The 26,876-nt window shown below is 44.8% G+C and overlaps 1 protein-coding gene across 13 annotated transcripts in view; it reads left to right on the top strand.

The window, feature by feature from the left end:
- Positions 1 to 22,809, top strand: part of hspg2 (heparan sulfate proteoglycan 2) — a 99,618-nt gene extending 76,809 nt beyond the window's left edge. For 8 of the 13 annotated variants that reach the window (XM_034296084.1, XM_034296091.1, XM_034296093.1 and 5 more), the window contains 34 exons: positions 135 to 212; positions 2,759 to 2,894; positions 3,348 to 3,499; positions 3,589 to 3,724; positions 4,115 to 4,258; positions 5,024 to 5,158; positions 5,832 to 6,013; positions 6,416 to 6,611; positions 6,879 to 7,058; positions 7,144 to 7,404; positions 7,582 to 7,744; positions 8,076 to 8,173; positions 8,351 to 8,617; positions 8,749 to 8,861; positions 9,163 to 9,310; positions 9,429 to 9,545; positions 9,809 to 9,826; positions 10,703 to 10,787; positions 11,016 to 11,160; positions 11,291 to 11,393; positions 11,541 to 11,650; positions 11,736 to 11,943; positions 12,137 to 12,358; positions 12,668 to 12,912; positions 13,112 to 13,283; positions 13,542 to 13,664; positions 14,260 to 14,316; positions 15,344 to 15,419; positions 15,664 to 15,742; positions 16,180 to 16,254; positions 16,597 to 16,667; positions 17,026 to 17,109; positions 18,025 to 18,128; positions 18,393 to 22,809. In XM_034296084.1, coding sequence (XP_034151975.1) covers positions 135 to 212; positions 2,759 to 2,894; positions 3,348 to 3,499; positions 3,589 to 3,724; positions 4,115 to 4,258; positions 5,024 to 5,158; positions 5,832 to 6,013; positions 6,416 to 6,611; positions 6,879 to 7,058; positions 7,144 to 7,404; positions 7,582 to 7,744; positions 8,076 to 8,173; positions 8,351 to 8,617; positions 8,749 to 8,861; positions 9,163 to 9,310; positions 9,429 to 9,545; positions 9,809 to 9,826; positions 10,703 to 10,787; positions 11,016 to 11,160; positions 11,291 to 11,393; positions 11,541 to 11,650; positions 11,736 to 11,943; positions 12,137 to 12,358; positions 12,668 to 12,912; positions 13,112 to 13,283; positions 13,542 to 13,664; positions 14,260 to 14,316; positions 15,344 to 15,419; positions 15,664 to 15,742; positions 16,180 to 16,254; positions 16,597 to 16,667; positions 17,026 to 17,109; positions 18,025 to 18,128; positions 18,393 to 18,565 — 4,656 coding nt within the window. In that variant the 3' untranslated portion in view covers positions 18,566 to 22,809. The remainder of the gene's footprint in view (positions 1 to 134; positions 213 to 2,758; positions 2,895 to 3,347; positions 3,500 to 3,588; positions 3,725 to 4,114; positions 4,259 to 5,023; positions 5,159 to 5,831; positions 6,014 to 6,415; positions 6,612 to 6,878; positions 7,059 to 7,143; positions 7,405 to 7,581; positions 7,745 to 8,075; positions 8,174 to 8,350; positions 8,618 to 8,748; positions 8,862 to 9,162; positions 9,311 to 9,428; positions 9,546 to 9,808; positions 9,827 to 10,702; positions 10,788 to 11,015; positions 11,161 to 11,290; positions 11,394 to 11,540; positions 11,651 to 11,735; positions 11,944 to 12,136; positions 12,359 to 12,667; positions 12,913 to 13,111; positions 13,284 to 13,541; positions 13,665 to 14,259; positions 14,317 to 15,343; positions 15,420 to 15,663; positions 15,743 to 16,179; positions 16,255 to 16,596; positions 16,668 to 17,025; positions 17,110 to 18,024; positions 18,129 to 18,392) is intronic. The other 5 variants (XM_034296083.1, XM_034296089.1, XM_034296082.1 and 2 more) reach the window with 5 other exon arrangements.
- Positions 22,810 to 26,876: the final 4,067 nt, after the last annotated feature.

The raw sequence follows: 26,876 nt of genomic DNA, 5'->3' as shown, positions 1-26,876 counted from the left end.
GTTGAAAGGTCTCTGTTGGTATGTTGTCGTCTTCTGGCGATTGGTATTCTGATAAATATTTACTGTTTTCTTTTCCTTGTGTTTTCTTCCTCCCTTGTTTTATTCCCACCCTGTTTCTTTGACATTTTGCTCAGGCCATTCCTTCTCACGGTTTCCATCAGTTTAAAACCAACAGTCTCGATGTGTTACAGAGACGTATTGAGGATCAGCAGGTCTGTCCATCTGTCCTGTGTCTCGACGTCTGTCTGGCAGTTTGTCTGTCTTGTCTCTGACTTCCCAACCGTTGTCTTCCATTTACCACGCCTAAACACACTGTCAACTAAACGCATGATGAAACGTACCTTTGATTCATCATCACGCACAGTAACCAGCATTAATTCACAAGCAAATCACCGCTTACAATGTCTCCACTGGAAAAAGTTGTTCAGAGTAACTTGTGGAAAATAACCTAATCAGCAGCAACAAGCTGGGGGCCAAGCTAACCATGAAGTCTACTTATGGAATGGTTTAGCGGTTGTTTATCTCATAAGTCTTCCATCTCTTCTTTGTCCATCTATCATCCTTTGAATTTGTCCAGATCATCATATCATCCCTGCATACTTGTTTCCTAAGCCAACTATTGACCTGTCCTAGCTAGACATTTAGGACATGTTTATGCCAGATGCAGGCTCTTGTCCCCACGATGGAGCTTTCAGTCCCCCTGTACCCCATACCCGTGTCCTCCCCATACCCGTGTCCTCCCCATACCCGTGTCCTCTCCATACCCGTGTCCCCCTCCGTACCCGTGTCCTCCCGTACCCGTGTGCCCCTTTGTACCCGTGTCCTTTCAGTAACCGTGTCCCCCTCCGTACCTGTGTCCCCTCCGTACCCGTGTCCCCTCCGTAACCGTGTCCCCCTCAGTAACCGTGTCCCCCTCAGTAACCGTGTCCCCCTCAGTAACCGTGTCCCCTCCGTACCCGTGTCCCCCTCCGTACCCGTGTCCCCTCCGTACCCGTGTCCCCTCCGTAACCGTGTCCCCCTCCGTAACCGTGTCCCCCTCCGTAACCGTGTCCCCCTCAGTAACCGTGTCCCCTCAGTAACCGTGTCCCCTCAGTAACCGTGTCCCCTCAGTAACCGTGTCCCCCTCAGTAACCGTGTCCCCCTCCGTACCCGTGTCCCCTCCGTAACCGTGTCCCCCTCCGTAACCGTGTCCCCTCAGTAACCGTGTCCCCTCAGTAACCGTGTCCCCTCAGTAACCGTGTCCCCTCAGTAACCGTGTCCTCCTCAGTAACCGTGTCCCCTCAGTAACCGTGTCCCCTCAGTAACCGTGTCCCCTCAGTAACCGTGTCCCCTCAGTAACCGTGTCCTCCTCAGTAACCGTGTCCCCTCAGTAACCGTGTCCCCTCAGTAACCGTGTCCCCTCAGTAACCGTGTCCCCTCAGTAACCGTGCCCCCTCCACCACCCGGGACTCAGGCTTTGTTTTGTTCTGCCTCGGAGAGCTTCAGCGTTGTGTCAGCTTTTCCCAGGGATACTCAGGCTCTGCCGTGCGGCCAGGCAGAAATTCTGTGTGCTCTGGCAAACAGGTTGCTTTGAAAACTTGTGAATGGTTTCAGACACACACTGAGCCGGGCCCACCTCGGCCAGTGCTCGCTTTAGCCAGGCCGGTGCGGTTGGCTAGGCCGGAGCTAAGCAGCTTTGTCTATGGATGATGCCACAGTACCACCACCTCCGCACTCCGTAATCCAGCCAGCCCAGCGCAGGCACACCCCTCTGAAGGCTATCTTTAGGTGTAGTCAGCCAGAACGCTGGTGAACTATACAGTCTGACAGGTCTGATAGGCTTGGAGATGGCAGGGGAAGGTAGCACAGTGGCAGTGTGAAGTGTTTGCTTAGGGAACTTTGGTAGTTGTGTGCCATGCCACACGGGCTGTTTGTTTTACTGTTGTGTTTGGTTGTTGTGCACTGGGGGGGGTCAAAGTACCTGAGTTGATGAGGCAGTTTATGCAGTTTTGCCTAATTATGGGTAAACATCTGTAATGGATATTCAGTGTCTTCATACATAGACAAAGGAGCTTTGTGTTGCATGTGACGTAACTATTGGCTCAAAGCGCTGTGTCTAAAATGTCAAGTCCTTAACCGTTCCCAGTCCCGTCATCATTGTACTAAATCATTTCAACAACCCAACAATTATTTCAAGTGTAGCTACAGTAGTGTATAAATACACCATACCCACCAGGGTGTATGAGGATCAACTGTCAAAGACAGGTGTCCGTCAATAGGGATCATTATGTGTTGTCAAATGAACACTGTAACTGGAAAATCATTAGAGTAATGTTGATTAAACTAAACCTTGCTGTTATCTCCATTCAAAGGGAAACAGGAATACCCAAACAGCCTCTATTAATGATCATAACATAAACATTGTTTCAAAGCACATACCATATAACAATGCTGTACATTGTGTGCCAAAGATCCACCTTGCTGAGCTTTTGTTCAAATGGCCTAATTTATTTTCCAATCAAGTCACGTGTGTCTGTCGTATGCACCTTTGTGATCCGGGAGAAATTCTTCTTCTTTTTTTTTGTCTTCTCCAAGGGTAAGTAATGAACTGAATATATGCGGCCTGTGTATTTGACTTGGTAAGACATGTGCAGTACATGTGTGCCTGGATGAGTCGTGGTGCCAGTCATGTAGCTCCTAGTCCTGTTCCAGTAGTGAACAGTATCATTCACCTGTGGTAAAGTCGCCACTCACCCTGCTCACTGCTGTGTCCTTCTAGTCCCGTACGGAGCGCACGGACATCGGCACCCTGCTCATCCCCAACATCAAGTCCTCAGACTCCGGCGTCTACCTTTGTGTTGGAACCAACTCCATCGGATCCTCCGAGGCTCGCATTGAGGTCACCGTCAGTAAAGGTGAGATGTTGCAGGTTATCCTTTTTTGTGATTTTTGTTGTTCAGATTATGTGTCTGGTTAACTTCATTTTGTGGGGGAAGCTTATGTCCCAACTCTGCAGTCTTTCAATTTCTAACTGAATGTAAAGCAGTAAGGTTAGCGTTAGGCAACGATCATGGTTAGGGTTTAAGATAGATACAAGCACTTACCCTGGTCAAATGGCTTCTCTGAGGATGCAGCCGTTTGCAATACGAGCTCTGCCCACAGCATTGTGGCATCTACTGACTTATGTTCTGCCTTGTGGGCAGATGTGCCTCCAGTACGAGATTCATGAAAAACAAACATTGTGCCAAAACAAAAAAAAGGAAGATGTGTTTTCACCAAAAAAGCATCCCACATTTATTTTGTGTGTTGACAGCCATGTGACTTTAATCAATATCTGTGAGCTGTGTTTGTTGCTGTCTGCCAATTAGGAGACCCAATCTCCTCAGCCATCACCATCCAACCCTCCATAGCTGACGTCCAGGAAGGCCAGACTCTGGACCTTAACTGTCTTGTCCCTGGTAACCCCCCATCTGCCGTCACCTGGAGGAAGGCCAGTGGACGCCTGTCTGCCAATCACCAGGTTGGAATATACCGAACACAAATCTTTCACTAGGGTGGAATGAGTCTGGACACATGTTGTGCTATTATTGTCACCATCGTGTCTTACAGGTTCTGGGTTCCCAGTTGCGTATCCTCTCGGCCAGCCCAGATGATTCGGGAGAGTACATTTGTCGTGTTGAGGGAGGGCCTGGTACTTCGGTCCGTCAGGCCTCTGTTTCAGTCTCCGTTACCGCCACTTCCTCTCGTGAGTGTTTGTCTCTAACTATAAACCTGGGTATTTGGTGCAGTGTTCGTCTCTGACTCTCAACCAGGGTACAGTAAGAAAATCTGTGTTATTAGAACAGGACCCTGTCGTTATGTATGCAATTACTTTCCCAGTTGTGAATAATTCCAAACCTCAAGACAGTGACTTCAGAGTTAAGGCTTTCCTTTTCCACACAGTTCCATGATCTCATCATGGTTCAAACCTGTGGTTGTTGTAGTTGGACCTCTGTTTTATTCCAATGAAGGAAATCACAATCTGGAACCGGCAGTACACCGTGTTGTTAGCTTCTTCGGTACAAACTATGTTAAACCAGAGTGACCACAGGGAAGTGCTGACATAATGTTAACGGTTCTGTGTTCCCTGGCACAGGCCTGCAGACCCCCATCATCTCCATTGAGCCCCACAGTGCGGCGGTGAGAAAGGGGGAGTCGGCCAGCTTCAGGTGTCGGGTGTACAGTGGGGCTCAGCCCGTACGCCTAGAGTGGAAACTGTCCAACAACCAGCCGCTCCCTGGTGAGGCCCCCACACACAGACACTCTGCCCCTACTGTATTACTAGATGAGGCCCCCACACACAAACACTCTGCCCCTACTGTATTACTTGGTGAGGCCCCCACACACAGACACTCTGCTCCTACTGTATTACTTGGTGAGGCCCCCACACACAGACACTCTGCTCCTACTGTATTACTTGGTGAGGCCCCCACACACAGACACTCTGCTCCTACTGTATTACTAGGTGAGGCCCCCACACACAGACACTCTGCTCCTACTGTATTACTAGGTGAGGCCCCCACACACAGACACTCTGCTCCTACTGTATTACTAGGTGAGGCCCCCACACACAGACACTCTGCTCCTACTGTATTACTAGGTGAGGCCCCCACACACAGACACTCTGCTCCTACTGTATTACTTGGTGAGGCCCCCACACACAGACACTCTGCCCCTACTGTATTACTTGGTGAGGCCCCCACACACAGACACTCTGCCCCTACTGTATTACTTGGTGAGGCCCCCACACACAGACACTCTGCTGCTACTGTATTACTTGGTGAGGCCCCCACAGACAGACACTCTGCTCCTACTGTATTACTTGGTGAGGCCCCCACACACAGACACTCTGCCCCTACTGTATTACTTGGTGAGGCCCCCACACACAGACACTCTGCCCCTACTGTATTACTTGGTGAGGCCCCCACACACAGACACTCTGCCCCTACTGTATTACTTGTATTACTAATTCCACATTTTCCTCATGATGCATTTCACTCTGCAGACAACGTGAATGTTGGCCCTGATGGCTCCGTCTTAACTATCTCCGGCGTCCGCTCCAGCAACCAGGGAACCTACCGTTGTGTGGCTAGCAATCTGTTTGGAATCACCCAGAGTATTGTCTCTCTGATTGTCAGAGGTATGGCATGCACACACACACACACACACTCACACAAAGAAAAAGCACCAGCCAAGTGGTTGGGCTTCTTATCACACAGCTTGGTCAACAGGAAGTGGACCGGAACCAATGTGTTTGAAAAACAGCTCTCCCCCAGCAAAAACAAAGACATAAATTTGGACAGAGGTCACTAGAGCGCTACGTGGCAAGGCAACCCAGTATGAATATCCCTCCGCAAAACCCAGATGGTGTTCAGCCAATTTGCTGCGCCCTCGGAGTATGGTTAGGGTTGGTATGTCCCTACTAGGACAACAACCCCAGGCCAAATACTGCAGCTGCACTGGTCAGAGGCCTTTCAATGGGCGGTTTCATTCTACAGTTTCCTTAATATACACCATGGTCTTATACAGTTGGTGTCTCAGACATTATGGAGTCGCATGCCATTTTAGTTTTCTATTATGGCAGTTTTCAGTTAGGAAAACATTTGTGTTACAGAATTTTCTGTATTTTTTACATAGTTTACACTGATATAAGAATATAATAATTTATATATTTTCTATGTGCCGGCCATGATTTGCAATGTAAACCGAGGGGAAATGTGTTGATGTCTCAGATGTGGTTCAGTATCAGCATCTGTTCTCTGTCAAGGACCCTGTACTCACAGTTGTCTGTCCCGGTGACATCATCCTTGCAGAGTCTCCTGTAGCCGTTGTCACCCCTCAGGGACCCGTGCGAGTCAGGGTGGGTGAACCTATTAACCTGGAGTGCCAGGCCTCAGGGGAGCCAAGGCCATCTGTCACATGGCACAGACTGGACAACAGCCGCAAGACCATGCTAAGCAGCCCAGTTCCCATGGAGTCAAACGCTGTCATGCAGGTACGGGATCTGGGCAACCCTAAACTCCCTCACAAACCTCCTTTTTTTATGACGGTCGGGACTATAATGCTGTTTGCTTTATGACGGTCAGGACTGTAATGTTGTTTACTTTATGATGGTCAGGACTATAATGCTGTTTGCTTTATGACAGTCAGGGCTGTAATGCTGTTTTTTTTATGACGCTCAGGACTATAATGCTGTTTACTTTATGACGGTCAGGACTATAATGCTGTTTGCTTTATGACAGTCAGGGCTGTAATGCTGTTTTTTTTATGACGCTCAGGACTATAATGCTGTTTACTTTATGATGGTCAGGACTATAATGCTGTTTACTTTATGACGGTCAGGACTATAATGCTGTTTACTTTATGACGGTCAGGACTGTAATGCTGTTTACTCCAGGTCCTAGTGGCCCGTCCAGAAGACAGTGGCACCTACGTGTGCTCTGCCCGCAACAACGAGGGCACCACCGAGACTAAGGTGGAGGTGGTTGTCGAGGGGGGAACCCAGGTCCCCACCTTTCCCCGGGCCACTGTGCCTGAACCCCTCATGGTGGTGGTGGAAGGACAGACGACCACCCTGAGATGTGACGCTCACGGTAACTGACTTCCAAATCACACTAATCAGTATTAGAAGACACAATACTAGCTGGACTGATTGTAATGATACTTTATGTAGATACTAGTTGTAACTGAAGAGGGACATCATGTCGCAGCCATCTTTCCTAAGAACATATATTGGCACGATTACCCAGCGAACAAATGTTGTTAGGACGTCCCCAGACTGCCACCAGATAAAGTCATGTTGGCCTGGACATCCTAGTTACCCTGTTTACAGGGTTAACCCTTTCCTATCCCCACCGCAGGCATCCCGCCCCCTAAAATCACATGGTCTAAGCTGCGTGCCCCTCTTCCCTGGAGACATACGGTGGTGGCCAACACCCTGGTGCTGCCAAATGTGGGTCGGGCAGACTCTGGAGAGTACATCTGTAATGCCACCAACTCCATGGGTACCACAGAGGTCACCATCATGCTGGATGTAGAGAGTGAGTCTGGTGTTTTCTCAAGTTTAACAAATTGTCCATCGCGTCCCTTCAGTTCCTCTGACCCTTGCCTGTCTCTGGGATGCAGCTCCTCCCTATGCCACCTCGTTGCCCGACGACGTGGCGGTGCGCGTGGGCGAGGTGATCCGGCTCCAGTGCTTGGCCCACGGTACTCCACCCCTGATCTTCCAGTGGACCAAGCTGAACGGCAGCCTCTCCACCAGGGCTGAAGTCAAGGGAGGAGACCTCCAGATCAACCTGGCCACAGCCCAGGACGCCGGCACCTACATGTGTGTTGCCAGCAACAAAGTGGGCAGCAGTGAAGCCCTGGCCAAAGTCACTGTGAGATGTAAGCACCGTTCAGAACCCGGCTCCCACGCCCATGAAAGGAGGCCACAACCTGTTTCACCATCCATCTAAATGAACAGGGGCACCTTCAGTGAATGGGCATATACATGCACCCCCTTATTGTGGGTGTGTCTGTGTGTGTGTGTGTGTGTGTGTGTGTGTGTGTGTGTGTGTGTAGCGCCCCTGGCGGTTCGTGTGTCTCCTCAAGTGGAGGTGAAGGCCCAGGGCAGTGCTGTGGAGTTCACCTGCTCTGCTGCAGGAGGCCTTGGGACCACCATCGAGTGGCTGAAGGAAGGAGGAGCCCTGCCCACTAACCACCACATCAAAGACGGGGTGCTGAGGTGAGACAGCCAGGCAGACACTTCACAGCTGCCAGTTGATGTGCGTACCAGTATCAACACAATGGAATCCTAATGCAGGGTCACCACAACTAATGAATCAGGATCAAGTCAGCTAAATGGTGATTCTGAATCAACACATTTAAATGATGATTCTGAATCAACACAGCTAAATGATGATTCTGAATCGACTCAGCTAAATTCAGAACAAACAGAGCAACGAGCCCGTATCAACCGATCTAGTCCATAATCGACAACATGACTTTCCATGATTATACCTCGACTTCAGAACATATCGCGTATTCCTGTGGTCTGATCTGTGTGTTCTGTGTAGAATTGAGAACCTGGAGCAGAGCAACGAGGGCATCTACATCTGCCGGGCCTCCAGTGTTCACGGTCAGGCCCAGGACACAGCCAAACTCACCATCCAAGGTCTGTCCACGTCGCACTCACAATCCCAGAGACACTCACAGCCTCAACCCAGAACATTTGGCGCAGCGTGATACCATTCATAAGCCCATATAAATGGCTCTGTAATTACCTGTATTAATTGCAGTGTTCAGAAGTTTGGCCAAACCCTGTCTGCCCTGTTGCCCATATCACCCGCAGCCCTGCCCAAGGTGATGATCAACGTGCGCACCTCGGTGCAGACCGTCATGGTGGGCAACTCTGTGGAGTTTGAGTGCCAGGCCATCGGGGACCCCCAGCCTACGGTCCACTGGAGCAAAGTGGGAGGCCCGCTGCCGGCGCACATCGTGGTGAAGGGCGGCATGCTGAAGATCGGCCAGGTGACGGAGGCCGACGCGGGTCAGTACCGCTGCACTGCCACCAACGACGTGGGCTCGGTGCAGTCCCAGGTCGTCCTCAACGTCCAGTGTGAGTACAAAGACGAGGCTCCTCCGGCGTCTTGCGAACGCGCCCAAACACACACGCACGCGTGCGCACACGCGCGCTCCTGTATTTCGTGTCTCCTCTGAGAGTGTGCTGATGGTTGTTGGTCTGAACAGCCCTTCCCCAGATTGCTGCTTTGCCAGAGCAGAAAGAGGTGACTGTGGGATCGGATGCTGTTCTGCCCTGTGAGGCGTCTGGATACCCCCTGCCAGTCATCAAGTGGTCCAAGGTAGCCAAAACCCTCCCCACGGATTACACACCAAATCACACAGCTTGTAATATCTGTCTCTAGTGGGTTTTCATCATTGCAATCGGCAGTTTTACCATCGTATGCGTTACATCTTATTTTAAATGTAGATTGTTACTGTGTTACAGACTTGTGTTTTCATGTATCGTTTCACGTCCCGTTGAACCATTCGCTGCTGCTTTTGGAGGAAACTAGTCGGTATTCTGATTAAACCCTACACCTGCTTTCTGGCTCGTGGACAACGTTCTAATTGGACCACTTCACATGTTCTGTGTTTCTGTAGCTGGGCGGAGAGCTTCCTCCTAAGTGTGTGCAGGTAGTCAACACCTTGACCGTTCCTAAAGTGACCCATGAGGATTCTGGGACATATGTGTGCACCGCCACCAACAAGCAGGGCAAAGTGGAGGCTTTAACCACCCTAAAAGTCCACGGTCAGTCAGCTCTCTAGAAACACAATGTAAAGGACAACATGATTTTCTGTTCCTAATTACCCATAGAGAGTTTAACCCCAGGGGATGACTAGGTTTGACTATTGCCTGTGTCTAACAGATCGAGTGATGCCCTACTTCAAACAGGAGCCCCTGTCCTACCTCACTCTACCCACCATCAAGAACGCCTACAAGACCTTCAGCATCAAGATCACTTTCAGGCCAGACAACCCAGATGGTGAGGATTCTGTCACACTGCTTTCCTTAAACCTCAGACAAATCGCGTTCTCTGTCAACTGTCCAAGTGCCAGTGAAATGGTTTCTACAGCTTTGTGTTAGTGTCACTTTCTACATCCGTCCACTGCATCTGTATTAACGTCTTTGTGTTGTCCAGTACTCTCTCCTCCCTGTTTTTTGTCATTTCCCATGTATGACGTCACCCCCAACCTTGTTCTTCTCTCCCTTTTACACTCCTCGTCTTCTCATCCGTGCGGTGTCAAGGTCTCATATTGTATGCGGGTGAGTTGCAGTGATTGAGCTTACACACTCAAGGCTGATCCGGGTTTGGCTTTTTGGACTGAAAATCTAGAGAAGCTGCCAGTGATGTTTACCTTTTACCTTCCCATAATGCATCCCAATGTACAGCTCTGGGCTGTGAGAGAGAAGCCTATTGAGAATGGCCTGGGTTTATTAGGGCATGATGTTTGCGTTGGCAGCATCCACTAGTCAATCCATTCCAGTCATTGGCCTGGTCAGGACAGTGTGATGTTGATGCACATAAACATGGCCTTTATTACAATCCATTTCAGCCCTCCACATCCGCTTTCACCAACAAGCATGCACTGCTGCTTTTTAAAGTCAAGCTTTAATTGGATGAAAATATTGGAGAGGTTTGCCCGGGACGGTAGCTCAGAACGCTACTTCTGTATCAGCTCATGGACGCGGCACAGAGTGAACTGTGAAGGGTGTATCGCTATCACATTCAAGCCGTCACTCTCTGCTTTAGTCTCTCCTGTTCAGAAATGCACGCTGGCAATAGAAAAAGGTTAATGAAGAGAAAGCATGGTTTTAGACTGCCCTGATTTTGACCTTGATGATGGCAGGAGTGCTTGTTGGGCAGAGTTAAACATAGCAGGGCATGCAGCCTTTGCCAAGGCAAGCACTGAACAGACCAGTCGGACTGAACGTGTGACACTGAACAGTGCGATTCACCAGGGCAGCAGATACTGTAACCTGGCTTTGACTGTCCCAAGCTTGGCTGTACACCTGCTGGCATGCAGTGTCTTTTGACTTAAGTGACCTGAGCTCTCCCCCTGGTGCTAGGAGGCTGTCTGTCTCGGACTAGTTCCAGGGTGTGTACAGTACCATGGTAACTGTCTGTCCTCTGGCCCTCAGGGATGATCATCTATAATGGACAGAAGAGGACCACGGGCGCAGACTTCATCTCTCTGGGACTGGTTGGAGGCCGGCCAGAATTCAGGTAACCATCTGGTCCTGACATTCTGGATTTTTACGGTTTGGCTGTTAACACTGTTATGAGCTCAGTGAACAAGCTGTTGATGAACATGCGTGCCTTTAGCTAAACAGCAAAACAATATGGACGAAAATGTCTGTGATGATAATGGTGACAAAAATAACAACGACAATGATAATGGCAATCCAAACAATAATTATGACAATGATATAAACTGTTTTTTTTCCCAAACAGGTTTGATGTGGGGTCCGGCATGGCCACCATCCGCTACCCGACTCCTATCAAACTAGGGGAGTTTCACACCGTTGAGCTCCACCGCAACCAGGTTCTGGGCTCCCTCATCGTGGACCGAGAGGCCCCCGTCAACGGCAGCTCACAGGTAGTTCTACACTACCGCCTGTCGAGAATGTTCATATAAACCCACCAGCAAACCGAAGCTCATAAGTAGTTTTTGCTTAGTCGTTTGTCGGTGACCATGTATGTACACTGTTTCCTGTCTGGTATCCCAGGGGAAGTTCCAGGGCCTGGATCTGAACGAAGAGCTGCATGTAGGCGGCTACCCCAACTACACCATCCTGGCTAAGACGGCTGGCATCGGGACCGGCTTTGTTGGTAAGAGATCACGCTCCATTTCTAACACCCGACACAAGTAAGTCACTAATTCCTATGGACATTTGTTGTATATAGTTTAAGCAAAACACACTGGAATACTTCTGGAATGTTCTCAGAAGTTCACGCATGTTTCTTGGTACTGTCCAGGTTGCATCCGTCAGCTGATCATTCAGGGCGAGGAGGTCATCTTCAAGGATCTGGACCGCAGTTCCACAGGCGTGTCCAACTGTCCCGTCTGCGCAGACGGCCCCTGTCAGGTCGGACGACTGCACCTCTCTGCCATTTTCTAGAAGAATCCACCCATAAATGAGCCAGGTTGAGAATTGCTGTGTGGTGTTTCAGAATGGAGGGACGTGTCATGACTCGGAGGCCAGCCTCTACAAGTGCAGCTGTCTCAGAGGATACACAGGGAGTAACTGTCAGCACCTGTCTTCCAAGCATTGCCACCTAGAGGCCTGCGGTCCAGACGCCACCTGCATCAACCGCCAGAACAGCCCGGGCTACGACTGCCGATGCCACCTGGGCAAGTCTGGCGACAGGTGCATAGACGGTACGGACATGTTGAGCTGCATGCTGGATCGTAGAGATCATCTGGTGAGCCTGTGGAGCCACTCTCTGAGCATCTGTGACCCACAGGAGAAATGTCACCTTGATCTGCGTTACCAGTAGAACACTGGATCTGCATGACAACTTCTGGGTAGATGTCATTTCTCACAGTGTTATTTGCGTGTTGTTTTCTCTAGGTGAATTAGTGACTACTCCCCTGTTTGATGGTTTGGACTCATACATTGCATACCCCCCTCTGACCAACATCCACAACGACCTACACATCGAGATGGAGTTTAAACCCATGGACCTGGATGGCCTGATGTTCTTCAGCGTGGGCAAGAAGATGAAGGTGGAGGATTTCGTCTCCCTGGAGATGGTGGATGGGCATGTGCAGTTTTGCTATGAGCTGGGGACAGGTGAGAGCATTGAGATCCTATATAAGACTGTATTCATCACAGACTTTATTGAGTTCTGTTTAATGTGCACTATCGGTTTTGCTATGCAACTGCTATAGTCTACTACTAATCTCTTGAACAAGGGTCGAGTCTCCTGACAACAGAACTTTGTTAATCTCTAATGTATTTAGTTTAATCGTCTGTGCTGTCTAGCCTTGTTTTCACCTCGTCTGTCTGGCACCAACTAATCAGTAGAAAAGGAAAGTAGCAAAACACTAGCAAGGAAATATCAAGTGGGAGTGGAAACCCTGCTACTGTCTTTGTTTCCAGGCCAAGCCGTCCTGCGCAGTCCTGAGCCGGTCACCCTGGGCCAGTGGCACCGCGTGGAAGCCGGGCGCCTCAACAAGGATGGCTCTCTGAAGGTTGACGGAGGTCAAGAGGTCAGGAGGTCTTCGCCAGGCAAGGCCCAGGGCCTGAACATCCACACTCCCATGTACCTGGGAGGAGTGCCCAGCATGGATATCATACCCAAGGCCCTTAACATCAGTGATCTGTACGATGGCTGCATAGGAGAGGTGACCTCAACACACACAGAGGGATGTCATTAAAGATTTCCTTCCTTACTGTTTAGAACCGCCAAAGTGCACTGACACATCAGTTATCCAGTCAAAGACAAACAACTGAATCTATGTATTCGTCAGTAGCCCCTTCCCTCAGGTCAGCCATGGGTTCAACTGCTAATCTTCGACTCCAATGTGTATTGTCCTTGTCTAGGTGTCCATCAATGGTAAGAAGTTAGACCTATCCTACAGCTTCATAGACAGCAAGGCCATCGCCCAGTGTAAAGACAGCAGTCCCTGTGACCGCAACCCCTGTCTGAATGGGGCCAGCTGCCTGTTTAGTGCAGAGTATGAATATCAGTGTCTCTGCAAGGATGGCTTCGACGGTAAGCACTGGACCACACTGTACTAAATTATACCACACTGCGCCACACTGTACTAAATTATACCACACTGTTCTAAACTGTACTACATTGTACCATACTGAACCACACTGTACTAATCTCTGCCACGATGAACCCCACTGTACTAAACTGTATCACTCTGCACGACACTGTACCGCACTGATCCACACTGTGCTTAACTGCATCACAATGTGCTAAAACTGACTGAACTGGGACCCCTGCTGTGTGTGCTGTGTCCAGGTGAACGCTGTGAGGTGGTGAGAGATACCTGCCAGCGCAGTGACCAGTGCCAGAATGGAGGCAGCTGTGTCAACAGCAAGTGTGTGTGTCCTGTAGGCTTCGCTGGCCCAGTATGCGGACAGAGTGAGTACTGTTCTTTCTACGTCTTTTGACCGCACAGGGCAATCTGCATCCGCTCCAATGACGCCAGTCTATGTTATCATACGGTAGGAGGCAAGCCTCTAGAAAATACGGAACGACTCGGGAACAGCCGGCATACGGAATCGTTGTAATCTAAGAATCACACATTGGAATGTAATTGGTTGGTGGCAGTGTATAGTGTTCATTTGTGTCAGTCAGGTTGAGAGTGTACCTAATATCATTCAAACAAATGAAATAGTTGTGAGAATGTTGTTTACAGTGCTGTGTCTTGATGAGATCGATAGACAGACATGCTGACCCATCAGTCTTCTCTGCGGTGGGGATTTGTTTTTTCAGATTACACCACCGTCATAACAGATACTAGTTACCAGTAGACAATCTGCCCCCCCCCTGGAAACTGGCATAACCAAGGTCTGAACCCGGAATGGGCCCAGATGTAGATGGTTCTCCAAACTCTAATCTCCTTTCAGTAACATTGTGCAGCCGGTGTTTAGGATCTAGCGGGGCGCTGAAGTGTTGGGGGTCAAAGCCACTCATCTCACCCCTGCCCTCTCATGGCTATGTCCCCCACAAACAGGCCAGGTCCCCAGCTTCAGCGAGGCCCTGTGGAATTTGGAGGGTAGCGGGGGGAATGGTACAGTATCCCTCCATTCAGTTCTGCCTGAAACAACCGTGACTAACTGTCAGGGGCCCCGAAAACCCATCTAAAGGGCCCCCGAGAGCCGATGTGGGCCCCTGCTGCCCGCCTAACAACTGAGCAAATCAGAGAAACCAATCCCTGTCTATACTGTACTACCAAACCGACGCTACAAATTTCTTCTCTGTACTCATTTGGTGGTTAGGGTTCCTATCCTGTGAAGGTTTTGGGAGAGGGGAATTCTATGTTGGTAAAGGCTATCATTAGCATGCAGATGGATATGATGTCATCTTGCGAATTGTGTCTCATCAGTTTCTGGCCCTGTGACACTTTTATCTTTCTCCTTTTTGAGAGATACTATGTAGGTTTTAGATGTAGAATTCCCCTTTTTCCGCCCCCAAACAAACGTCCTTTTGAGTTTATGGCTTAACTTACTCACTGCAACATGAACTTTTGTTTCTTCTCTGTCTTCCAAACTGCCTGTGCGAAAGCAAAAGAAACGACTTTTCTTTTCTCCACTTTCCTGCTCCTTTTGGAAACAGAAACATGTTAAATGCATTTTTCTACATATATTGGAACAAGGGTGTGTTCACTGTAAGTTACTAACCACTAAAATCATTTGGATATGAGTATTTTGACCTGGGAGCTGTTTTGGTGAGTTTAAACGCCAATACAGGAAATAACTATGCATGTTTCACTGGATAATCTGGGTCTAAACTGAATTATGATGTGATGAATGACACTATGAAGACTAAAGTCTGACTGGTGGGTTGTTGACCTGTCAAAACACAATCTTCAATATGCAAAATCTTTATGAAACACTGGATTGAGGAATATGTGTCAAATGTAGAGACATTTGTCAAATTGCCAAAAAGAAAAAACTGTTGTTTATTTCTCTTTCCAGTCTAATTCTGAGCCATTTGGATGAAGGTTCTATTCACCCTTCTGCCACTAGAGGGAGGAATAATACTATCATTGTAGCAGGAGGAAAGAAATTATGGTCTTGTTTTCTATTTTTTTTTAGATGCACCTGTTGAGTATGCAGCTAAATTCTATGACAATGGTTACCTTTCTCTACCCAAGGCTATCTTCCCCAGAAGGTGAGACAGAGGGGTTCAAATTGTTTTAAGCTATGTCTTTTTTTATTTCCGTTTTTCAAGTTGCAACTTTTATAATGAAACAATCCTCTTTCTATGTTTAAATCCTTGACTGGTTCTTTTGTGAGGGTTAATCTTTTTTCCCCATCTGTCTGTCTCTCTCTCTCTGTCTCCCTCACTCTGTCTGTCTCTCCCTGTCTGTCGGTCTGTCTGTCTTTTGCATGTTTGTGTTTGCTACATGCTGAAGTGCCCCTGATGCCCCAGAGACCATCGAGATGGAGCTCAAGGTCTCCTCTAAAGATGGCCTGATCTTGTGGCAGGGAGTGGTATGTCCTAACTTGGCCACCGTACCCACCGAACCTCCATGGAACTACGCGGCCCTCCTCCCACTGCTCACTGTCTAACTGTTTACCCATAACGTACCCATATGGAACTGTACACAGCACGTATTTCACACTCACTGTCACTGATAATCAGAACAATAATACACTGGATTTATGAATCACTTTTCTAAAACCAGAACCCTTTTTTGTTTGCCTGTTTGTTGTGTTTTTGACTGACTCTCACAGTTTGCTCCTCTTTACTCATTGAAATTGATGCTTACCGGCTGTTGGTTCAGCATGTTGGCTCCTCAGCGAGCTACATGGCAGTTCCGGGTCCAGCCATGTTGTGATGGTTGTGACACCTCTGTTTGGTTTGCACTGCACTGCATGTTGCCCGGTTGGCGCTTTGCCTGTCTAACCTCCCCTCCCATCTTCCCCAGGAGCCAATTAATGGCGCTAGCCACTTCCGCAAGATGCATGCTAGTAAAAAGGTATCCTCCCCAGCGAAACACCTGGTAATAATGGTATATTTCAGAACATGTACTTCATATGTGTCGATTTAAGTGTAAGACAATTTGACAGGCTGATATCTACTATGGACTACATCTTTTGAAATGTACAGCCAATTGTATAATGTCACTTCTGTAAGTCTCCTGCTAGAGCAGCCTACTGCTTTAATTCTTAACATATTAAATCTGTCCTTCATTAATAATAATAATATATGTACTATATTTAACATGATACATATTTGTAGCAGCTTCAGTGCTGATTGTTATGTTAAATCTAACTTGGTCTCAGGTTTGGGAGCAAAGTTTGATATTTCTGACCATTTGTAATGTAAACAACTTTATTTCCAGGAACTTGGAGAGCAAGGCAGGGGCAAGGACTTCATCAGTCTTGGTCTGCAAAACGGTTACTTAGTCTTCAGGTAGGAAATTATTATTGTCAACACTGTAAACTTTCTTATGGTGGTTTCCTTATGCCATGCTTACTGCCTGTATATGACTGACTGTTAACATGTATATTGTTAAAACCGTATGTAGCACATAATGTAGGTTCTTATTATACCCGTTAGCATCACAGTTCCATTCACCCTGACTGTTACATTCACCCTGTCTGTTCCATTCACCCTGTCTGTTCCATTCACCCAGTCTGTTCCATTCACCCTGTCTGTTCCATTCACCCTGACTGTTACATTCACCCTGACTGTTATATTCACCCTGACTGTTACTCGTTGTGTCTGTTACATTCACTGTGTCTGTTACATTCTCCGTGTCGGTTAATAGCTACCAGCTGGGCAGTGGAGAGTCTCAGATCATGTCCAGGGAGCCCATCAACGATGGCAGATGGCACAAGGTTACTGCTGTGAGGTAACACACTATACAACTTCCATTATCCTGTAAGGACAGTCCTTGTATTATTCATTTCTTATTACGGTTGACCATATTTTCTGGTTGTTAGATCAGTAGAAAAAAATAAAAATTCTCACCTGGACGTGTGTGTGGAACAGGTCCAACATTAGTTCCTGTAACAGGCTAGCTTCATGATATGCCAGCTTGCCCTTTTCAACTTCCTGTTGTGTTTTTTGTTTTGCCTGTGTAATTACACAGAAACAAGTAAAAAGTATTTAGATAGTGGATGTGAAACCATGGCGATCTGGCATGTATTGCACAGAAACATGGTGTCTAAGTTTGACAAACTACTAATAACAGCAGGTGTGTACAGCAGTCCACAGTCCACCAGAGGCCCTGTTCCTCTGACCAGGGTGAATAAAGTTCTTACGTAACATTATGTATACTTTGTCAGGAGAAATTGGGAAGGAAGTTGCAGTTGATGTACACTGTAAAAATGATTTACTGGACTGAATCAATAAACACAAAAGCTGAGACACAGTGAGCATCTTTTTAATAAGGCCTAAAGTTTTATCGTACATGTAAGTCATATTAAACCGTTTTACGAAGGGTTAACAGCGTGAAAAGGTAGAGGTCCTCTTTTACATGGTATGGTTATTATGGGATATGGCGAAAATGAATATTCCCACCACTCTTGAAACATCGATGCAACCTCTCTTTTCTGTTGCTGACTGTCCAGTACTCCCCTCTGGTCCACTCAGAGTCCGTAAAGATGAAGACCTAATGAATATGTGATGTCGCACATAAGTGCGTCTCTTCACAGTTACAGGTGTTTTTTGTAGGGATTTCTTGTGTCAATACATGTTCTTTATGCGCTTTGTGATCCAAAGTGTCTTGAACATGGATGTGAGGTTTTCTTCTCTGTGTTATCAGAACGGGTAAACATGGATACATCCAGGTCGACGGAGGAGCCATTCAACGTGGTCAATCTCAAGGCAAAAGCATCATGGTGAACACCAAAGGCAACTTATACCTGGGTACGCCTCCTTCCTGTTAGCACCCTCTGGGGAAGATCTCAAGCACGCATTTCAAACTCTGCACAGTAGTGCAGAGTCTAAATATCTTGTTGGAAAAGTATTCATTTTCAGTCTCCAACTTGTACAACGTTACATTCTACCAAAGGTATCGGGAAATAATTTTCTGACAGAAGTGAGGTTGTGTGTGTTCGACTTTTTGTGTGTGTATATGTGTGTGTGTTTGACTTGGTTGTGTGTGTTTGACTTAATGTGTGTGAATTTTAGGGGGAGCTCCAGACATATCTGCGATTACAGGAGGGAAGTTTTCCTCGGGGGTCACAGGCTGTGTGAAGAATCTGTTTCTGATGAACGCCAGTCCTGGAGAGCTGACGGCCAAACCCATTGAGCTTCAGGCTGCTGCAGAAAATGGCATCAACGTGGATCGCTGCACCTCATAGAGCTACAGCAGACCCCACCCCCTGACATACACACACCAGAGACTATGAAGACATGATGCAATGGTCACACACTCACAATTAGACACAGCCATACACACACGGACGTATACACATATTGAACAGTCGGTTTGATAAAAAAGTGGTGCTCTGCAGCGGCCAAAAACAAAGACACAAAACACAAAATAATATTTTGATCTGTGTGCATTTAAACCAAAAAAAAAAGAAATGATATTAACAAGTCTTCACTTTCTCAGTGTTGTATTCTCAATGAAGGACTATTAACACAGGAGATCCAGTTCAGTTTACATACTCGCAGTAGCTTTTAGCCATGAGAAAAAGAGTAAAATGCTATAGGGCATCTGCGATGGGTCAGAGCCTATGGAGTTGGAGATGTTTTTACAGCACTGAATTTTTATTTATATACATATAAATATATATTATATATTTGTGGGGGAAACATGCGAACTAACCATAACTGCTCTTCTCTATCCTAGAGTTGATTCTGGGTTCTAATGCTGTGTGTCCAGGGCTTTTTTCAGGGCCTAGTTGTGTTAATACTTGAAGATGTTTAGGCCTTGTTCTTTCTTCTTCACTTCGGTAGGGGAGCCTTAGGGGCGAGCATGCTCACAGCCCAGTCACGCTATTGGGAGAGAGGTCACAGGTCACGGCAAAAAGCAGCATCGAGACACATCTCTGGGGAAGGCAGGATTTTAAAACCGAACAGAACACAATTGGTAGTGATGATTTTTTTATTCTGCCAAATTGTTTCCAGTCTGGTTCTGAAATCACTTGTCTTCCCACACCTAGAATGGTTGCTACTTTAATGGGTGTACGTTTTTTTTATATCCTTGGTGCTAATTAAGTCAGATGTGGAAATACAGCGCACTAACTCTAACAGTGTCTCTTTAAATATGAATGTTACATGTGTTGTTACATTTTCTTTCAGTTCTAAATTTGGACAGGTGACTAGATTTTTTAGCTTCTCCTGAGGTTTGGGAGACTGTTGATCTCCAGCGTTAGAACTGAGGTTTAGTATGAGATCTTCATTATTTTTGTCTGGCTCAGTTTTCTCCAGAGTCCTATTTGATTGAGTAGATCTCAAAAGGTGTGAAGGTGTCAATTTTTTATATTATTGTGAGTGGTTCTGGGAATTGTAAGACATTTTGTCATTTTTCTTCTGCAGTCATAGTAATGTGCTAACTATTTGCCATTCAGGTAAAATATCAGTTTAGTCTGGGTGTGTGTGTGAGTGTCAAGTGTGCCGTACTTCAGAAGGTTCACTATGAAGGTGTTGTCCTTCAACCTCACTTCTTTTCAAACCTATATGATGTGGTATGTGTATGTACTGAATGTGTGTACGGATTGCATCCGTGACTGTCTCTGTGTGTGTGTGTGTGTGTGTGTGTGTGTGTGTAATGCAAATGTGGGTCTCGTCATCTGAATCCTCAGGAGGGTCAACACAGAACTGCCTCAAGATCATCAGTCAGGTTTAGGTTCAGTAGCAACCAGCCGTAGTGTCGCTCTCATAGAATTAACAAGTCTGACTGAAGTCTAACGGCTGCATTGGAGGTTTCGCTGATGTAGCTAGCGAAGTACTGAAGCAGAATCACACCAAAACCTGAGGAAAATCTGCTGCCATGACTTGGGGTGAACGTTTTGGAGGGAGGCCAAGTGTACTTACTTCAGTAGTGGGATGATGCAGTTTAAACCTCCCTGTTTGGCCGGGTGCTAGCTGTGACCCATGGAGCTAAAATGAGCATGCTCGCCCGCACTGGCAGACCACGTGACAGAAACTGACAACAGAGTCATCTTTGTGAGGTTCACAAACTTTTCACATTTAGTGAGACTATTTTAATTGATTTTCAAAAAAATGAGCACTATTATTTCACTTAAGGTTGCTTCATTTTTATTTATTTTTGTTTCTTTCATTTTCCGTTGTTTATTTCATGCTTGATTCTGCTGTCGTAGAGTGATAAGAAAGGCTTGCCGTTCTTCATTCATCTTGAGTTATTGCGTGTTGCATCCCCACTGACCCCTGTTCCCTTCATGGTTGATTTTTAAAGTCGTTCGTACAGGAGTTTGTTGCTCCGCCGGAGTTCTCAACGTTACGCTTAAGCCCACACAGTCTTAGAGGGGTCTGTTGAACAGCTTTGGCCATCTGACAGGTAGTCCGAGGAGAGGTGGTTGGGGCCAGACCTGTGTCGAGAAATCTGAGAAATGAGATGAGAAAAAGGAGAATTTAAGCTCCGCTGCTGTATGTTACTTTGAGTAATATTACAAGATGTGTATTGTGTAATTGACAGTTGTGACTGAAAACCTGGCATAAACACAGATGAGAACAATCAGAAATCCTACAAATATTTAACGGCCTATTGGAGTGATCTTGATCATGAGATATAATTGGGTATGGCAGATGTACTGAGTGTATGTGTCAAGTAAAAATTGCCACTTGCATATTGATGAAGATATTATTTTTCCCTTTTAAAAATGTTAATATTGTTTTGTCGAATTTTTGGCATTCAAGGCAAATGATGAAAGGTGTCTCACAAAGAGTCTCCTAGTGAATGGAAGTTTACCAGACTTAATATTATTGTCCATTGGGTAATTCTTGTTCCTGACTGTACCATTTCCAGCTATGAAACAAATGACTCTTCCCCTCAGTGTTTAATTAAAACAAAATTCATGTGCTATTTATAATCTTGTGAGTTGTGTTATTTTCCTGCAACCTTGTTTTCTGGTGGTCATTTTCTGCCCCGTAAGTAGCCATCGGCGTTGTGGTTTATATCCTGACCGTATACATTCAGTCGTCAGTAGATTATGTACGCCTCCATGTTCAGGGAAGTGACTCGCTCCCACAGACAGATATGACCTATATGGCTGTGGAATTATGTGCTTAGCAGGTAGACAGGTTTTGAGTTGTAGAGCAGGTTTTCTAGCCAACGTGCATGGTTCCTCTTTGGAGCATATGAATTCAGAAGGTGCCAGAAAGTGACGCTGTTGGACATGTCCATGAATCTCATCAGTAAAGTGAACTGAACGAAGACTCCAGTTTGCCTATATCTTGTATACCAATGTACAGAATCAGTAGGGCATCCACTGCTACATTATTGGCCTTTAACATCTTATATGGTCACATTTGTATATGAGAACCTGAGAACCTCGTCCCTTTCCCTGACCTTCTGCCTAAGGACTCTGGGCACAACCTACTTGTATTTATTGAACTGCTCATCATCCAACAATGTACTCATAATCTTCACCCGACACAACCAAAAGAGGACTGGACACCACTCAGAGCCCGGCTCCTCTACTAGGGACTTAACCACAGCCAGTTTCTTCTTGTTGCTTGCTCTTTGGGGTTTTAAACCGGGTGTCTGTATAATCACTTTGTGACAACTGCTGATGTAAAAAGGGCTTTATAAAATATATTTGATGAATTTGGTATGGCAGCAAAGGGTATCAAACAGTATCAACATTTTGACTTTCTCGCAGTGAGGTTTTGGAAATGTTGTGCTCTTATTCCAGATTTAAATAGTATGGCCATTTAACAAGGCACAGGAAGTTTAGGACTTAGGACTAGGCATATTAAACAGAGTATTAAGGGTGTTACAGAAACAGTTATGTAAGGACCTTTGAATTGAAAGGTAGGCCTAAAACAACACCGTAGAATGTATACAGACAAATCAGTGCGTGATTGGTTGTACAGCACGTGCAATGGCTTTGGATTCATGCTGAGATGACCAGTTTCTTCTTTGTCAGATGAGTAAATTGCTATTGTATCTTGGCCTAATGCTATATGTCTATAGTTGGTTCAAATAAATTCCTTCAACTATATGTAAGCCTACTGGAAATCTGTTTATAGAATGCTATTGAGCTGTCATAGCTTAATTGATAATTTAGGCTGAAATCAGGTCTGTGCCATTCTGGCTGTTAAATTTCTATGTTCAATGTAATTAAGTTCTAATTATTCTGTTTCTATGTTTTGTTGTTTCAATCCCTTGTGATTATTGCTTTCACGTGCGTCCTTAGTCTTCTCACCTGTGTCTCATATTTCCCTAATAATTTCCCTATTTAGTGTCCCCAGATCCCTTTGTCTTTGTTGGTCATTGTTCCCTGTGGCGTCTATTTGTTCCTGGTTGTTGTTTGTATATTTTTTTTATTAAATACAATTTCTTTATGTACTTCTGTGACTGTATCCTGCTCCTCAGTCAAAGACATTAAAGGGTTTGCCAATAAGGCTGAGTTTGCCCGGTCTGATGTGACTGAAATCTAACAAAACGTCCGAATGCCAAGCCCTTTGTCTTGATGAAAATAAGATACCACTCATCTGGTTAGCACCATCCATACAAAGAAGCAAAGCTGGTGGGAGAATCATACTAAGGGGATGCTTCTTAGAGGCAGGGAAAAGGGAAACAGGTCAGGATTGAGGGAAGGATAAAACAGAACAAAATGCATAGAAGTCATTGAAGAAAAACCTGATCAAGTGTGCACAGAACCTCAGACAGGGGCAAATGTTCATCTCTAAGCTTATCTGAATACTGTGATTTCCATTCGGAGCTTGCTGCACTCTGAATTTTTAACCATTAGTACAGTAAAGGAAAATTACATGGACTTCAATGACTATTGATTCATTAATACATATTTATAATATTTTTTTTTTATTCCACTCAGCTTTCTATGTACATTCAATGTACCATTCATTGGCATATTACACTTGGATTTATTATATTTCTTAATTCTATCCATATTGTCCATATACCCCATTACCCCTACACTATTTGGAATTGCTGCTAGTTTACATTCTTATGCATATTTTTGCTTTATATATTTCTTAATTCTTACTGCGTAGATGTCGTGTGCTATGTCACAAGAATTTCATAATTCATAACACAATGTTATTCGGTGCATTTGATAAATAAAAGATTTTGACTTTGAGCAGTGGGTATTCAGGAATATAATTGTATTTCATGCTTTTGTGGCATCTGATGGCAAATTTTCATTTGAATGACAGATATTATAGTACTGAGTGGTAATTATTGGTGTTCAAGCAATTGTGGAAAAACTGCTTTAATATAACCCTGCTCTGAATTAGTATTTATTCAAGAAGTGTGATGCGTTACTACACTTTAGGATAATGTTTATAATATTACACAGCTTTTAACTAAAGAAAGCATAGAAACATTTACAGCTAAAAATAGGTTTTAGGATGTTTTTAAGACACTGTCCAGACAAACTGAGCCAGGCGTAAAAATAAGTCATAAAAATGTATTTCAACCGGTAAATGTGACAGTTTGAAGTTAGCCTACCACAAAGAAAAGATAGTGATGTCATGGACATGGTTGCAAATAATAGCGACAAGGATTTGCAAATGCTGAACTACGTAGCATGCTTCAGTTTAGACAACCACTGACTTTGCAATGGTCAAACACTTTGTCCTGACAGGAGGATTTGCATTTAGATAAATTAGCTCATATCCAGAGCAATGTACAGTAATCAGTGAGTACATTTTCATAAATGTTGTCACTTTGTCTACTCTTAATTCCATTAATATATACAGTGGATATAAAAAGTCTACACACCCCTGTTAAAATGTCAGGTTTTTGTGATGTAAAAGAATAAGACAAAGATAAATCATGTCAGAACTTTTTCCACTTTTAATGTGACCTATAATGTGAACAATTCAATTGAAAAAAAAAACTGAAATCTTTGAGGGGGAAAAATGAAAAATAAAAACCTTACAATAACCTGGTTGCATAAGTGTCCTCACCCTTAAACTCATATTTTTTTGAAGCACCTTTTGATTTTATTACAGCACTGTTTTTTCGGGTAGGAGTCTATTAGCATGGCACATCTTGACGTGGCAATATTTGCCCATTCTTCTTTGCAAAAGCGCTCCAAATCTGTCAGATTGCGAGGACATTTCCTTTGCACACAGAATCTAAATTAATTTTGGAAAGGTAGGCGTCAGGCTTCATTTGAAACATATTTTATTAATCATTCTTATGTAAGATTAAAATAAATCTGTCCCTGAGTAAGGCAGTTAGCCCTAATTGCTCCAAGGTCTTTGCTGTAAATCAGAATATGTTCTCAGTCAAATTGCCTGGTAAAATAACCTGTTAAAAAAATATCTAATGAAGAGGACTATAGCAGGCTAAGGTGATAATTGCCATGGGTGTTTTTTTAAATGGCATTTTCGACTTTTAAATAGTCTACAAATGCTTTACACTAATATCAAATGGAAAAAAATAAGTTGCCTTTACCCTGGTCCTTAACAAATTAATAATTTAAAGAATTTGACCTGGGGTATTTTCCATATATGATGGCAATATCAGATTTGTCAGTGTAAATGCAGAGCATTAGAAAATGTCAGGACTACAGTGTGTATTTCACCAGTTTTTTTAGGAATTCTGCTGTGAAGACAACCAATGAGAACAAATCCACATTTAGGTGAATCGACTTGAGACCTGGGCTGAATAGATTTTGAATTTGTTACTCTTTTTTATTTTTATTGTTTTGCCAGACCAGGATTTGTTTTAGCTGCAGTGCTATACAGCTGTGCTGTGAGGCAGACCACTGGTTTTAATCTAACGGATTAAAATAATTGTTATTGATGCAGTAAAGAGGTTAGTGGAACTTGACTGAAACAATGGGCATACATGGATGACAGAGAAACAGTCAATCACTTCTCAATCCTCAACCAAGACAGAAAAGCATGGCTTTGTGTGTACAGTCAATGGCTACGACTTCATTATGAACCAACTTAACAAGTTTGTCATCGTGACTTGACTATAAAGTCCTTAAGCGGTTTTACCACCTGAACCTGCTCAACAGCCACATCCATTATGCATAACTCTAGTTTAATTTCCCATTTTCTGCATTTTGTTAATCTAGTACCTAGACACTTCTGCTCAAATTCATGCAGGTTCTGGTGGAAAAATACAACATGGCTGTCATTAGCCAATAACAAAGTTGTGGCATGTGATCACTCCCCAAAGGCCAATGTAGAATAGTTGTTGTGCCAGGCTAATAATACTCTGCGCTCTAAAGCCTGGGGACTACATTAGCATTTAGTTGACCTCTTCACTGCATCTATTCCTATAAGTGCTATAGAAGATACCATGTAAAATAAATTATTCAACTGCGTTAGGTCTGACTACAGGTCATAGTTCTTGATATGTTGAAACTGACTAAACTATGGCTCCTCCATTCCTTCAAGAACACTACAAATCACTTTAGCCCTCTGCTTTACCCCAGAAAAATGGCATATACATTAAAATATGTGAAAACAAAATCAATCAAAAGTATGCATATTCTGTATACTGAATACAATATACTGAAAGGTGAACTAAATATTAAAGAGATGCTATATATAGCTATATGTACTCTGACAAGATATACAGTAAATATGGAGCCTCCCAGATTTGTCCCATGGTTTGGTCAGTGTCTCCATACTGAGTTGAGTGGCTTGTCTTTCAAATGCAATCATTCTTACTTATGACCAGTTATACACAGATGAGTAATTGTCCTAAAAATAATTACTTTTTGAGAATACACAAGAATACATCTGCCTGTGTTGATTAAGAGCTCAGTTCTGTATAGCAATTGTCAAGTATTTATAGTGTATTACTGGCATGCTTTATATACAATTGTCAAAAGGGTTTTGGCAAAAAAATTAGGTTATTTTGAACTATGTTTGGAAGCACTAACACTTTTCTTAGAGCGATCAAACTAAGTCATAGTTTGTGTTGTTGTTTTTTTTTGCATTTTTCTTAATTTCATGGACAGTGTCAATACTTGTTGAGTTGACCCAAAGTAACGAGTTAAGTCAGACTTTAACTCAGACTTTAACTCAAAAGCCAAGGCACACTGGTAAAATATAACTGCAAACTTTGAACCGATGAATATTTTTTCTCAGGGAGAAGGACCCTGACCAAAAACCGGACTGTCACTCTGACAGAGCTTCGGACTGTCACTCTGACAGAGCTCCAGAGTTCTTGTGTGGACATGGGAGAACCTTACAGAAGGAACACCTTCTCTGCAGCAAGTCACGGCAAAGTCAAGGCACATGACAACACACTGAGTCATTTAACTGCCTTTTAGCAAGTTATCACTTGTAGGTGTTTCCACACTTCTTCCATTAAGAATGATGGAGGTCAATGTGTTCTTGAGGAATTTCAATGATCCAGAAATGTTTTGGTCTCCTTCCCAAAAAAATTATCCATTTTAGAATAAGGCTATAACATAACAAAAAGTAAAGTTTCATAACGAAACTCTTTGAAATATTTTGTGAGCAAGAAGAAGTAGAAGAAGTGTG

This window comes from Esox lucius, chromosome 12 (assembly GCF_011004845.1).
Source record: "Esox lucius isolate fEsoLuc1 chromosome 12, fEsoLuc1.pri, whole genome shotgun sequence".
Taxonomy (NCBI): domain Eukaryota; kingdom Metazoa; phylum Chordata; class Actinopteri; order Esociformes; family Esocidae; genus Esox; species Esox lucius.
This window is presented reverse-complemented; position numbering and strand designations above follow the sequence as displayed.